This window comes from Furipterus horrens, unplaced genomic scaffold (genome assembly GCF_987537825.1).
Source record: "Furipterus horrens unplaced genomic scaffold, mFurHor1.1.pri manual_scaffold_11, whole genome shotgun sequence".
Lineage (NCBI taxonomy): Eukaryota > Metazoa > Chordata > Mammalia > Chiroptera > Furipteridae > Furipterus > Furipterus horrens.
In genome coordinates, this window is record NW_028327181.1 from 4039762 (window position 1) to 4054237 (window position 14476).

Below are 14476 nucleotides of genomic sequence, written 5' to 3' on the forward strand. Positions count from 1 at the left end.
GAATTATATCTCAAGAAAACTTTTTTTTTTTAAAGCACAGACTTAGCTGGGTAACTGGTTGGTTATAGTGTGGTCCTGATGTGCCAAGGTTGCAGGTTCGAACACCAGTCAGGGCACATACAAGAATCAGCCAATGATGCATAAATAAGTGGAACAACAAAGCAATGTTTCTCACTCTCTCTACAAATCAATACATAGAAAGTTTTAAAAAGCACTTGAGAGTCAAGTGCAGGAAAGGTGATGGCTGCTCAGGCCAACAGTTCCCGCAGCGGTGAGCAGAAGCAGAATGGTGCCTGAGTGTGGACAATTTGTCAGGTCCTCTGGACTGCTAATAAAATAGTTTAAAATTCTGAGCCTGACCCTGGCTCTCATGAACGTGGGCATCACCTCCTGCTAGGAAAGCTTCTTCTCCGTAAGATCCTTTGCCCTCAGGTTTCCTCTGTGCCAGGCTTGATCATGGCACATGGCTGGCTCAACTCACCCCTTCCCGTGTCATGTAAGCTGGCTCACTTGCTCTGATGAGCTTAGTTCAAACGCCATCTTCATGAAATCTTTTCCGACCGACCTCAGCAACAGCTGCCTGCCCTTCCTCTGGGCGTCTCTGGCACTGGGCAGTCATCTCTCTCCTTCCATGTTTCTCGGTTTCTATGTTGACGGACACAGTTCTCATCAGATGGTTAAGGTCTCGGACAGCAGAATTCCCATTTACAGTTCTGGATCCGCCTTTCAACAGCGGGCATTGCACAAGGAACACAGCAATCTCCTGATCTTGTTGCCTAAACGTGTTACTAAAAATGGCAATGTAGCAGTGACTGTCTTATAATGGCAGAGACCAGCCCTGAATTCGGGGAGACTTGGCTTAAATGGCTATGTCTGCCAGCTTCCAGGTGTGTGATAGTATATTATCAATATATTACTTAATATTAATTACATTATTATAGCAAGTTATTAATTTCTGTAGGCCTCAGCTTCTTCACCTGGAAAAAGGAGATAGTACATATATCTGCCACAAAGTTTCTTGCAAGGGTTAAGTAGGATGAAAAATGTGAAGTGTTTATGAGCACACTGCCAGATCACCTATAAATCAGAGCTGCAGTGTTAAAGCAAAGTGGAAAATTATGATTGATGTTTTATCTCAAAATCAACACAGAACAGATGTGGCCCTAACATTACACTCTCTTAATGGAATGGTCTTCCAAAGTTCCATAAACAAAATGAAGGGGAAACAAACCAAATGGCTTTTGGATACAGTTCCAAACTTTTTACTGAAGGCTTAGTACTAGCAATTGTGGAGAAAAGGAAAATGCAGAATAAAACAATTCTCATAAATCTTGAGTATTTCCATGTACTGTAATCTTTCAACACATGACAGTAATTAGTGGCACATTAGTGATAAATATAAACAGGATGCTTAAGAAAAAAAAAAAGGTGACTGTTATCCTCAGTCTGTTTTTGGCTAATAAAATTTTTTCTAATATTTGATTTCCTATCTATATTTTGTAAAAGTCTCTTCTCTTGGTTATGAAGATAACATGTATCTTACTGAATTATAGTATGTAGGACTTAGACCATATAAGTCTTTGTAATTGTTCTCGCCTCAAGAAAATCACTGTTAACAGTCTGATGCACAGGCTCACATACAACTAAATAATAAAGGATGGAAGCACATTAAATATTATTCTTTTGATAAAGCATCTTTCCATGACAGGACAGATGAGCCTCTTACTTTTTTTTTTATTAATGGCTGCATATTTGACTTTATGGATGTACCATAACTTATTTATCCAAGTTTCTATTTAAAAACGACTAAATTATTTCCAGGTGTGTGTGTGTATGCTTCAGCATTCAACAATGTTTGAACTTGAGTTGCCGGATTAGTAAGAATGAGCATTTAAAAGCGTGACACAATTTTTAAAAGCTAAAAACTCCAAAACAAATCAAAACAAGTCTTACAATTATCACTGAATTACTTTCCCTGAAAAGTTGAACCACGTAACAACTTCTTCAATGTCAGCATTATGTGATTAAAGTTGGGCTTTTAAATCTATTATGTTATACTTGTATAATTTATTTTAAGTCCTTTGGAAACTGTTCTCTTGGGTGCATTAAAAACAATAAAAACCCACACGATACAGGAAATGTCCTAGAAGCCAGGCTTCTGGCTCCTGATTGTCTGTGCCCCCCCCTGCCGGGCGGATGGAGCAGAGTTGCCTTCTATCACAAGGGTCACACAATTAAAAAAAGAACACGTTTGTTAAGAACAAACCTTTTATCTTTATGGATCACTGCGGCTTGCTTTCTTCCTTTCTGATGTCTCAGGGCCTGTAACAGAAGTTCACCCCAAACGCCCAGAACCTAATTTTAGATAACAATTTAAATTATAAAACAAAAATAACCAACAAACCCTCTTTCGTTTTCAAGACTCCTTCATTCATCTACAGGGTTTGTTTTTTTTTTTTCAGTTCTCGCCTGAGGACACGCTTAATGATTTGAGAGGGAGGGAAAGGGGAGAAACATAAACGTGAGAAACACTGATCAGTTGCCCCTCACACCCCCCCTAAATGGGCGACCAAACCTGCAAGCTATGCCTGTGCCCTGAACAGGAATCAAACACGCAACCCCGTGGTTTCTAGGAGGACGCGCCAAACCACCGACCGCAGCGGCCAGGGCTCCAGGGCACACTCCGACACAGCCACATCGTGAGTGGGTGAAATGTGGTGTTCAGGCCATGAAGCACATCACCCGTGGACAGATGCTCAGGAGCATTTAACTCACACATTAAAATCATGTATTAACGCATAAAACCAAAATGGCAACACTCTAGCTGACTGAGCATCAGCACAAACCCCGGTTTTGATTAGTGGCAGTGGTTGCGAACTCTGTGTATATACTAAAAACTACAGAATTGTACACTGGGGTGAACAGCCCCGGCTGGTGTGGCTCGGCGGACTGAGCGCCGGCCTGAGAACCAAAGGTCGCCGGTTTGATTCCCGATCAGGGCACAGGCCCGGGTTGTGGGCCAGGTCCCCCGCTGGGAGGGTGCAAGACGCAACTGAAGGATGTTTCTCTCCTTCTCTTTCTCCCTCCTTTCCCTTCTCTCTAAAAATCAGTAAGTAAAACTTTTAAAAAATAAATAAGGGTGAATATTATCTCATGAGAAATTAAATGAATGCCAAAGACAAGTAATAACGTTTTCCTGACGTAAAATCTTAGAAACTTCTTTATTATTACTCTTTAAGCACCAGCTTAACACTGCAGAACATTTCAAATCAGCCTATGACAATTCATTCTTCCCTCCCCCCCCAAATTCTTGATAATGAACTTCTCACGTAGACATGTTCTCTTCTCTCTTCTGTATAAAGCTTTATGACATAAAGGCAAAGGACTGTGTACATCTTGCTGTCGGATGCAGACCACGGCTGTGGACAGTGTCTGCCCAGGCTCCCCTTACTGTCCAGGTCCTGAGAGACTCTTGTTCATGAACTGCCTCTTCACAAAGCAAGTCCACCACTAACAAGAGGGGACAAAACAGAATGAACAGTGGCGGTCAAATCACAGTGCAAGTTCAAGATTGAGGCTGGAATACGAATTTGTTCAAAACACAATTTAGTATTAGCCTGGCAGCCCTTCTGTTATACACGCTCCTAGAAAGCACAAGCAGAATTTCCTTTCTTTCTTTTTTTCAGTGACTGACAGGTTACTCAAACTTAAAAGGACAAAATAGATATAATACACTCAAGATATCTCAAGCAAAAAGCCTCTTCTATGGGGTTTGCAATGCCTCAGCCCAAGAACCAGCCAGAAGCCTTTATTACCTGCAGCCACAACTCGCTGTGAGCCAGCGAGTTCCTACCGTGGACAAGGTGCACACCGCCAAGGCTGGCGGCGCCGCGATGCGGAAACTAGAAGCACCGGCAATGAAAGGCCTTAGTGTGTTTCATCTGATGGAGGCTACAGGACACAAGGCGATTCGTCAGCTACACAGGCAAAGAAGAGCATCTTACCTTGCTGGGTTTATCGTTCTGAGGGTCAAACACCTTCTCACAAAGTCTCAGGCCCGTCTCCTGCCTCAGCTGCTGTAAATAGGCCCTCATCACCTCTAAAAGGAGCGGGGAGAACAACACAAAGAACTGCATTTGAGAACGCATCACGGACGCGCTCGGTGTCGGTCTGGACACTGACCTTCGCAATACGTTTCCACACACTCCAGCAGGTAAGGAATAGAAAGGACCGTCCCAAAGGTTTTATAACTATATTCATTGTCATCCCGAAGAATCTCTACATGTCATACTTGTCACCGAGAACCTTTAGTGAGAATGGCGAGTAAGATAATCTATGTGCTAATGATTCCATTCTCAATTGTATGCCAATCAAGGCAAGAAAAGGACGGGAGTAAAACATCAGACGGAGAAACCCTTGCTATAGAAAGAGAGGTAGAGGCCCTGTTCTTACCATCTTCCTGTTTGTTTGCAGGTTTGGCATAAATGGCATTAAGTGGAAAACCAGGCTCTCCAGGAATCGGAAAATTAGTAATTCCCAGTGTATACATTTCTTTCTCGCCTTGGCTTTTGGAATTGCACTAAAACAAACAAACAAACAAACAAATTATATACACACAGGTATTTTACGGGAAAAAGGATAATAATATCCAATTTGTAATTTTTTAGTCTAAGCTAGCTATGGCTGGGGTTAGTGTTTCTGATGACCTTTTGTAATCTGGTGAAGCCTGTGGGCCCCTTCTCAGAATAATGTTTTAAACCAACAAAATAAAATATACAGAATTACAAAAAAAAACCCCAATTATAATGAAAATGAATAATTAAAATATTTAAAAAACAAATTTGTGATACTCATACGTGTGCCTCTTTATTCATACACTAAATACAAGACCTTGCAGTGGCCCTAATAACTAAATCCTGAAGTAGTAATGAGTGTAAACGAATTGCAAAAATCTCCTGCTCTCGATACAGTACGAAACGCTGTGATTTCTACCGGAGAAAAAGTCACAGGCATTGCTAACAGAACTGTGGATTGTTGTCCACGTTAATAATGAAAGCACTAAATTTCAGTCAGAGGTTAGTGAAAATAAAGATGGAACTCAAGCTCACGGATCCCTGAATTCTATCCTTGGACTCCAAGCTAAGAATCTCTGAGCCAAAGGCTTAAAAGGAATATTTTGCTCAAGATTTCTGTATTGGGAAAATACATGCAAAGCCTTATGCTCTGATTAGTTAACACCACTGCAAGTTTAGAGATCTACATTCAGATTTTTCTCTTCAGTCCATGCTCTGAGTCAGAGGAAGTCTTTTCTACTTGCACTTAAGTCTCACCAAGCCCAAATACCTCGTAGGAATTTGTTTTCCTGACAGATGATCATCCAAGTTTAATTACCTTCTGCAGTTTCTTCAGACACTCAGAAATGTAGAGCGTTATGTATATCAAGGTTCTATCAGCTTCATTCTACAGGTGGGAAAAAAACAAAACTTAAAAATAACCCTGAACAAAAGATAACCATTATGTGCAATAAATGAATTCGATCTTTGTCTTTTGATTATCAACTGAAAACTGCAAAAAGTGTCGTTACTGTAGCATCAGAAATTCCCGTTCTCCCAGTGCAGCCTCCTCCACTGCCACGTGCCCGCCCCGGGCTGTGCGGCGCCCCTGCTGTTCTCCGACCCCCGGCCTCCCCAGGGGCTGTGCCAACAACCCCGCAGCGCTCACAAAGCTGCCGGGGAAACCTGGGGCGCACCATATGGCGGGCTGGTTTTAAAGAACCTGTTACTACAGGATTTCTGCTGAGAACAGAAACACGCACGACGTTACAGGAGACTTGCCCTTGAAGAGCTCCCGAAGCCCAGCTCTTACCCCAGCAAAAAGGAGAATGTGGGAAGGCGAACGGGTGTTGATCAAGGGTGGCACGCACTTCAGGTCAAATTTTACAGATTTATAGTTTAAAAAAAACAAGCTACCCACATCCCTATATTTAAGGTCATATGATAGTCAAGAGGAAGAAATGGGGCGGAATTACAATACTTATTTACACCTATTACGACCAACACCTAGACCATGCATGAGACACAGAAAACACTCTGCTAATCTCACAGAACGTTCAGACTATGATCTGTAGGTCAGGAGTCTACAAATAGAGATTTCAGACCCTGTTTGATCCCAAAAGGTCAAAGTCTGGCAAGAAGTTCCATATTCTAAAATATTAAACATGAAATGTGTTGACATTTCCTGTCACTTGCTGACAGCAGGGGCTTTGAAACTGTCCCCCATTTCCCTGTCCCCTCCGCGGCCACCTTGCCCCCGGCCTCATCCCTACCAAGAACTAAGGGAAGGGGGAGCAACGGGGCTCGAAGGAAGCACTAGGGTCACGGCAGTTCCTTCCTCCCTCCCTCCATCTCAGGTCCGGGACACAGAAGTATATACAAAAAATAACACAGCATATTGGGTTTCCAGTTTGGGACCGGCACGGAGTAGGTGCTTAATTAATGATGAACGAGGAAAACAAGACCAGATAACAGACACTTCATGACTACCCGCCGTGGCGACGGGGGCAGGGCACAGACCACCTCGAAACAACTGTGTGCGGCTGTGTTCCAACGAAACTTGATTTACAAAAAGAGGTGGGGGGGGGAGCCAAACGTGGCTCTCTGGCTGTCGCATGCCAAGCCCCGGTGCGAACTTTGGAGGAAAAAAATGAGAAACTAACATGGACATAGAGGCTAACATTAAGTACTGTTCTGGATTTTTTAAAAGCATACAATCTCTTTTATTTACCCCTCAGGGCAACCCTGACTGCCACGCTAGAGTTTCCCCATCAGAAAATTAATTAAATATTAAAAGCTCTGCACTTTACCTTAATTTCATAGTTTTTGAAGAAGACATTGGCCTTGAAGTAATAGATGGCTTCGTCCACAATATCTGTATCTTTTGCTAAGCAGGGCACAAGGGGAGGGGACAGAGAACAGTAGCTTAATGTAAAACATTTCTAAAAAAGCTACAAAGAAAAAAAATATCTAAGGTCAATGGTCAAGAGTTTTGGAGTTGAATAAAATAAAATGAGGCTACTGAAATATAACTTCTTTAGAAACAACTTTTAGAAAAATAAGATACAGTAGTCCCTCTCTATATCGCGGTTCACTTATCACGGCCTCCCTGTATCGCAGGATTTTTAAAAGTATTATATTTATTTATTGCGGATTTTTCGCTATATCGTGGGATTTTGCGGTACTGTATACGTATGTTGTTAAAGTTACGTAGGTTTAAGAGTGTGGAATATGTTTAAGAACATAAGTAGTGTTTATAAACGTGTGGAAAAGGTTAATAAGGGAGTGGGAACGGTTTATAAGTGTGTGGGATGGGTTTATAAAGCCTTAAAATATATATGAATACTAAAGTAAATGTAAGGTTCCTACTTCGCGGATTTTCACCTGTCGCATGGGGGAGGATCTAGAACGTAATACCCGCGATAAGTGAGGGATCACTGTATATTATTTATTCTTATACTGTTGGCCAAAAAGTTCCGTTTGTTTTCTTTCGGTACAACGGCTCTAGTAGAGCTTAGTTGTCTTTAATTTCATTTGAAACTATTTTATTAGATTGTATTGTGACTGTCATATCAGCACGCATTTAAAAAAATACCAAAATTAGTGAATTTTTGTGCAGCCATTTTAATACTGAAGATGGAAGAAGATACGTAACATTTTCGGCATAATGTTTTATTATTTCAAGAAAGGTAAAAACGCAGCTGAAACGCAAAAAATGACCTGTGCAGTGTGTGGAGAAGGTGCTGTGGCTGATCAAATGTGTCAGAAGTGGTCTGCGAAGTCCCTTGGCACTACTGACGTTTTGGCCAAATTAATTCTGTGCTGTGGGCTGCCTTGTGCACTGGAAGGTGGTTAGCAGCACCCTGGCCTCTGCCCACGAGACGCCAATAGCGGGAGAGAGCTCACATACTCAGAATATCCAAATCAATAGTTACTGGTGAAATGAAAAACGTGTATTTAAGGGAAAAAACCATATGGACTTTTGACCAACCCAAGAGGCTTATCATATTTACAAAATTATACATGCTCACTAGAAAAATTAATCGATACCAAAATATTTTCAGTTGTCACCCTAATCTCACTTCCCAAAAAGTACTATTCACAGTTGACGAACATCATCCCAGACATCTCCTAATACGTTTATAAAAACAGACTGAGATGCACAGACTAACTTTAACAAAATGATTTAAAAAGTATTCAGTATCATTTTTTTTGGATTAACACTCTATAGTTTCAGAGAAAAAAACTCTCAACTGTCATTTAGAAACACATTGGGATTCTCACATGTATCTTTGTTTATAAAAACGATGACTTCGAATATATTTATACAAGCTGTTCTAGGTGGTTAGAGACTGAAAGAAGCCAGAAATACTGGTGTGACAAAGACAGATCTCATGACACAATTTCTTTGGCAATTTTTTGTTTTCCTTTTTTTATTTTAAAAAGGTCACAATCCCAGGGTCTTGGTATCCGGCAGCTGGTTTCAGCAACAGAGACAGTTATTTATACTTCTGTCCATGACGGCTATTCCTCTCACACAGCAGAAACGCAAAGGAATCCTGCAGTTTGAATCCTCTCTAATTCTGTTATCTGTAGCCCTGCTCATTCCTCCGCTGAAGGATTTCAACAGAATTTGAACTCTAGACTTATGCTCCGTGCCATCTATTTTCTTATCTGCAAAAAGGAAAGTTCTTCAAAGGATTCAATAGCATTTACAAAAACCAGCTCGTTCTTTCAAATGTCACCACAGGTGTGTGTGGTGGGGAGGGTACAGAACTCGGAACCTAGAAGGGTGTTTGGCACATAAAAAGTGTTCAAAAGATACTTGTCGAAGGGAAATAATTGGATTAATGTCAACAGTTACTTGGCTGCCAGCACAGGTTTACACTTCCCCCTAATTTCAGTTCGGTTCTAGTCCAGTCCCCTGGGGAAGAGTAATAGGTCATTCCTTGTCTGTAGAAACCGTCAAAGAATCGTAAAGGTGATAATCAGATTTTCTCTGTGGTCAGCTGCATCTGATATACCATGTGGTATTCTGCAAAGATCTGAAGGGTTCTTCTCAGCAAATCTGAGTCAACACGGACTTATTTTTTCTTTGCGCTGTAATTCTTTTGCATCATTTTTCTTCCTTTTGGTCTGCAGCCCACCCCCCCCCCCATCTGTTCCCTTTTCTTCATCTCAGAATCAAGTAAAGACTGGTGACTCACCAGATTTATTAAGTTTACTGAGCTTTCAACTGGCATTAAAAACAAACTTAAATTTAAAACGGTCAAGTCAAACAGTCTGGCAGAGGGATGGAGGTGGCCTCAGTACAAAATGGGTAACTAAAGCCATGGCCTTGGAAACCATGAATGGAACTCAGCGCAGACCCCTTCTCGGTGCCGGGAAACCACATCAAACGTGATACAAGTTACACTGTTGGCAGAGTACCTCTGAATGTGTCAGAGTCTCAGAGAGCGTCTGAAAAGAATGGGGCTTTCTGAAGAGTAAAAAACGGTTCTGAAATCAGAAGAGAAAATGAGTACCAAGAAAGCAAGCAAAGACATAAAAGTCAGAATTAGTACTGTTACATAGAGCGCTTAAGGTAGTATTGCTAAAAATGAAGCTCCCGCCCTGGCCGTGTGGCTCAGCCGGTGGGAGCATCATCCCGTACACCAAAAGGTGGTGGGTTCGATCCCCGATCGGGGTGCGTACAGGAAACAACCAATTCATGTTTCTCACATTGATTTTTTTTTCCCTCCCCTTTCTTCTAATAACGAAAAAAATCCTTGGGTGAGGATTAAAAAAATTTTTTTAAATGAAGCTCCTGAAAATGGATAAAGAAAGTAGATTTAGATGGGCAAGTTAAAACGGGTTTTTTTTTTCCAGCTTGATAACAGAGAAGGGGTGGGGACAGGACATTCTACAGAAATAGGTGCATTAGATTAGTTTGTAACAACTGACAGTGATGACAGAAACAGCATCAAGATTTTTAAAAAAGATTTAAAAAAAAGATTTTATTTATTTCTTTTTAGAGAAGGAGAGGGAGAGAGAAAGGGAGAAAAACACTGATGTGCCAGAGAAACATCAGTTGGTTGCTTCTCCCACGCCCCCAACTGGAGACCTGACCCGCAACCCAGGCCTGTGCCTGACCATCCCAGTTTGTGGGATGACCCTCAGACCACTAAGCCGCACCAGTCAGGGCCAGTGTCAAGATTTAAGCACGTTTTCTCTAACCCCTCAACAAAATATCCTGGAGAAATTAGCAGTAATAATAGTTTCCTAATAAATGAAACATATACCCACAACCTTGAAAGGTCTAAAAAGCAATACCCACCAAGCAAACAGAACACACAAGAGCAACCAGAGACAGAAGACGGAGCGAAGAATTTCCCTGACTTGATAATGTCAGAAGGTTGCTAGAAGTCTCACACCAAAATCTGAAAATAATGGAAAGGCGTTTCGACTTACTCTCTCTCGGGGCGGGTCCTTTGAACTGACTTCTGATGGGCAACAGGGCCATGTTCCCAATGAGTTTGGTGTCGGGGTCCATGAGAGAGGAGTGGTAAGCCTGTAGCAGCAAGCCAGGCGAGAACACACAAGCAGAAAAGAATAGATGTCAGCCGCGCAGACAAGTACATTTCTCCAAAGGAAAAAAGGAGCAACCCACCCAAGAGTAACCAGGGGATGTGGCAGCAATGCGTGGAGCTGCTTCCTAATGGCTCATGAAAACCAAAGATTAAATTTCTAGGAACTTAAAAATATGTTGGGCCAAGCTGGTCGCTGAACACAACTATTATCAAAAATTAAATTATATAAATTTGCAATCAATTATATTAAAAACAAATGTAGTCAAGAGTCAAAACTCATTACTTCCTTTTTTTAAAGATCATTTTACTATTGTCTATGATCTCAAGGTATTTGTGTCTTCGGCATTCTTATGGCAGAAACACTATATAATGGGGGGCTACCTTGCATCTCCTCATGTTCAGTGACATCACCCCGGTAACTGGTAGAGGTCCTGACACTACAGAAACAGGCAAACACTATATAGACAGGGGTACCCAGCCATCAGCTGTTGTTAAGTCAGAACCCAAGCACTGCCTTCTCAGTTCTGCCACTTCTTGGCTTTATACCTTGGACCAAGACATCACTTTTCTTATCGTGTTTCCAAATTTGCAAAATGAGGAGATACATACTGCCTTCAGTGGGTTGGTGTGAATTAAAGGATGCGCAGGGGGGGGAGATCACATTTATGAGAGCAACTTGCGATGATTCCTAGTTCTGCCTTTGACGTAATGCCCGCCTTCTTGTAAGACAACGTGGGCGCCATTCATCCATTCATTCATTCACCAAACGATCACTAAGCACCTTCAAAGTGCAAGGCATGGTGATCTCAAAGTATGCGAGACCGGCATGGTCTTCCTCCTTGAAGAGCTTTCGGGCTAACGGAGAAGTAATCGCATGGGAAGCCCAGGGTGCGCTATCTCTAACTGGAACGGGCACAGGGCTGTAGGGTCATTGGGTCCCTGTGAGCATTCACTGGGATCATACATAAAGCCCGCAGCGCTGGGTCCGCCCGACGCACATCAGGAGTCAAACGGCAGCTACGGGGTTCCCCACGCAGGTATCTATCACCACGGCCTGCGCCTTTCATCACTGGGAGGCTCCATCTCGACCAGCCCCCACCCTGCCCTTACCAGCTACCGTCTTGCTCCCCAGCTACTTCCTTCACAGCACGGCACTGCAGAAAGTACTTAATTTACGCTGACAAGCTCACTGTCTGTCTCCCCATTAGGACGGAAACTCCTTAAGAGCAGGGACTGACCGGCCCTATTCCCTGATCTGGCCGTGTGTGCTTAGCATGCAGGAGGTGCTCAGCGAGGGTCGCTGTTTGAATGATCACAAATCGCTGAACCTCCTTTTTCCTCATCTGCAAAACGGAGACTGACCGTGATGGCGATAAATCTACCCCGCAGGCTGGCTGTCAGAAATGAAGAGACAGCAAAGCACCACCGATTTTACTCCGACTCCGATACATAATACAATAGGAACATTTGGAAACCAGGCGCAGATCCTGAGTCCGCCCCGGGGGCCCTACACCCACGGCTCAGGGGCGGCCGCCACTGAGGGGGCGACAGGGGAGGAAGTGGGGTCTCACAGACGACAAGAAGCGGAAGGGGCCCGCCCCCCGGGGCGAAGAAGGAAGTGGGACTTGAGAAAAAAGGAGAAGCCTGACCCTTGAAAAATGAAAAGCAGAAAGCGCAGCCCTTGGCTTCGCGACTCTGTTGAGGCTCTGGGGACCCGGCGGGAGTAGAGTCAAAGGGTGCAGAAAGGGCAGGGCGGGGTGGGAGCCGCAGAGAAGGGGCCGGAAGGGCTGAGGCGGCCCCCTCTGCACGCCCACTCTGGCCTGCTCTGCAGCTCCCCCGCACCCCATGGCCGAACCCCCAGGCCGCCCCCAGCCTACAAGAACCGGCCCCCTCCCCTCTTCCCATCTCTGGACCCCGCTTCCCCTCTGACCACCTGGGCCCGCTTCTCTCAGCGCACGCACGAGAGCTCGCCGCTCTCCCCAGTTATCGCCGTCACCCCGCTCCCCGGCCTCGGACCCCTTACCGGCATCTTTGCGAGTCCCCGAGTTTCAACCCAGATGAGGATCAAATTAGAGCCAAGCGCTTCCGGCCCGGCGGCTTGGGCGGGGTAGGAGGAAGTGGGCCTGCGGAGGTGGGCGGGGCGAGGACGCGCGCTTCCGGCCTTGCTGTGCGGCCTCAGGATGCTGCGGCTGCGCGAACCGAAGGGGCGCCAGGGGGCTGAGTGTTGCGCATGCGTGCGGCGTGCGGCGGGCGCTGGAGCTTGGGGTTAGAGCCCCTTGAAGCATTCGCGAGGTCCCACGCTTTTAAATTGAAGCCCACTCCCACCCCATGCCTCATCCTTCTTCCCTCTTACGATGCTTTTACTTGGTTTACTTCTGATGTTTATCTCCCCATCGATGTGAACGTCAAAAAAGACAGGGATCCACTGGGTTTTAAAACGGGGCCAGGGGAGCACAGCGCGAAGGGACCTGTGCGCCACTCCGTGCGGCAGTTCTGTGCGGAATGGTCGAGAAGACGGGCTCCGGGTTGGGATGCCAGCTCCAGCACTTACAGGCTGTGTAACTTCCGGCTACTTAATTAAGCTCCCTGTGTCCGTTTCCTCCCCCGAAAACGGAGATGACAGTACTTCATTCAGTTTCGTGAGGATGAATGAACTGCATGTAACATGCTTAAAACTTACATGCCTAGAACATCCTAAAGGCTCAGGAATTTTTAACCTAATACTAGAAAGCGCCTCGTGACGCCCCCACACACCCCCCCGCGACAGTGAACATCCGCGAAGTAGGAGCCTTACATTTACTTTAGTATTTATGTAATTTTAAGGCTTTATAAACCCATCCCACACACTTATAAACCGTTCCCAGTCCCTTAACCTTTTCCACACGTTTATAAACACTACTTATGTTCTTAAACATATTCTACACTCTTAAACCTACGTAACTTTAACAATATACGTATACAGTACCGCAAAATCCCGCGATAGAGCGAAAAATCCGTGATAAATAATTAAATATAATATTTTTTAAAAATCCCGCGATACAGTGAGGCCGCGGTAAGCGCACCGCAATACAGAGGGGAATGGCTGTACTTTGCCTGGTGTCCCACAACTGATTTCCCATTCAGGTCCACCTTTTAGGAGGCGCGTTCTTTGACAATGAGGCCAAAGTAGCCTGTTATCACTCCCTTTCATTATTGTTTTCTTCTTCCCATTCCTTTATCAGAGGCTCCCTTGTTTCTGGTTAGTCTCAAGGGTCCAGCAGGTCAGCTCCATGGGAATAAGGTTTTGTCTGTCCTGCGTGCTCCTATTTTATCCCCAGTGCCTAACACCCACCAGTATATTGAACCATATCGGGCCGGGGACAATTTACTAATTCCAAAATTTTCCCTGGCTGAGTATTTCAAATTCTGAATGGAGAACAAGAGTGTAATGAAAAGTAGTGCTGTTTATTTTATTTATATACATCTTAAGACATATTTTATATATCTTAAAACGTAGTCACTTTTTATTTTTTAATTATTACAAATACATTTTCAATGTAGGAAAATTGAAAGATAGATAAATAATGGTCTTATCTATATCCTTGCAGATTTTTACCTATGGAAACACACATGTATATTTTATTACAATAATTCCTGCCCCTAAAAAACAAGACAAAAATAAAACCTTTCAAATATAACAAAAAACAAAAAATAAAGGTAGACCGGTCTTAACTGTAGAACAGGTGCTAATTTACATTATATACAAATCTATGTGCATTCATTTCAATTTCAACTTTTAAAATCTAAACTGATGCTATAAAAATATAACCCTAAAAGTTTCCACTTTAAACAGCAGCAGTTTCAGACGAACTAAGA

The 14476-nt window shown here is 43.6% G+C and overlaps 1 protein-coding gene across 1 annotated transcript; it reads right to left on the bottom strand.

Moving 5' to 3' along the window:
- Nucleotides 1-3186: 3186 nt before the first annotated feature.
- On the bottom strand, nucleotides 3187-12722 carry ARPC3 (actin related protein 2/3 complex subunit 3). The gene is made up of 7 exons (XM_090291974.1): nucleotides 12645-12722; nucleotides 10503-10602; nucleotides 6863-6939; nucleotides 5392-5460; nucleotides 4453-4579; nucleotides 4005-4099; nucleotides 3187-3510 (listed from the first exon to the last, which is right to left on the bottom strand). Exons 1-7 carry the CDS (start codon nucleotides 12648-12650, stop codon nucleotides 3448-3450), a joined length of 537 nt encoding a protein of 178 aa, XP_090148100.1. The 5' UTR covers nucleotides 12651-12722; the 3' UTR covers nucleotides 3187-3447.
- Nucleotides 12723-14476: the final 1754 nt, after the last annotated feature.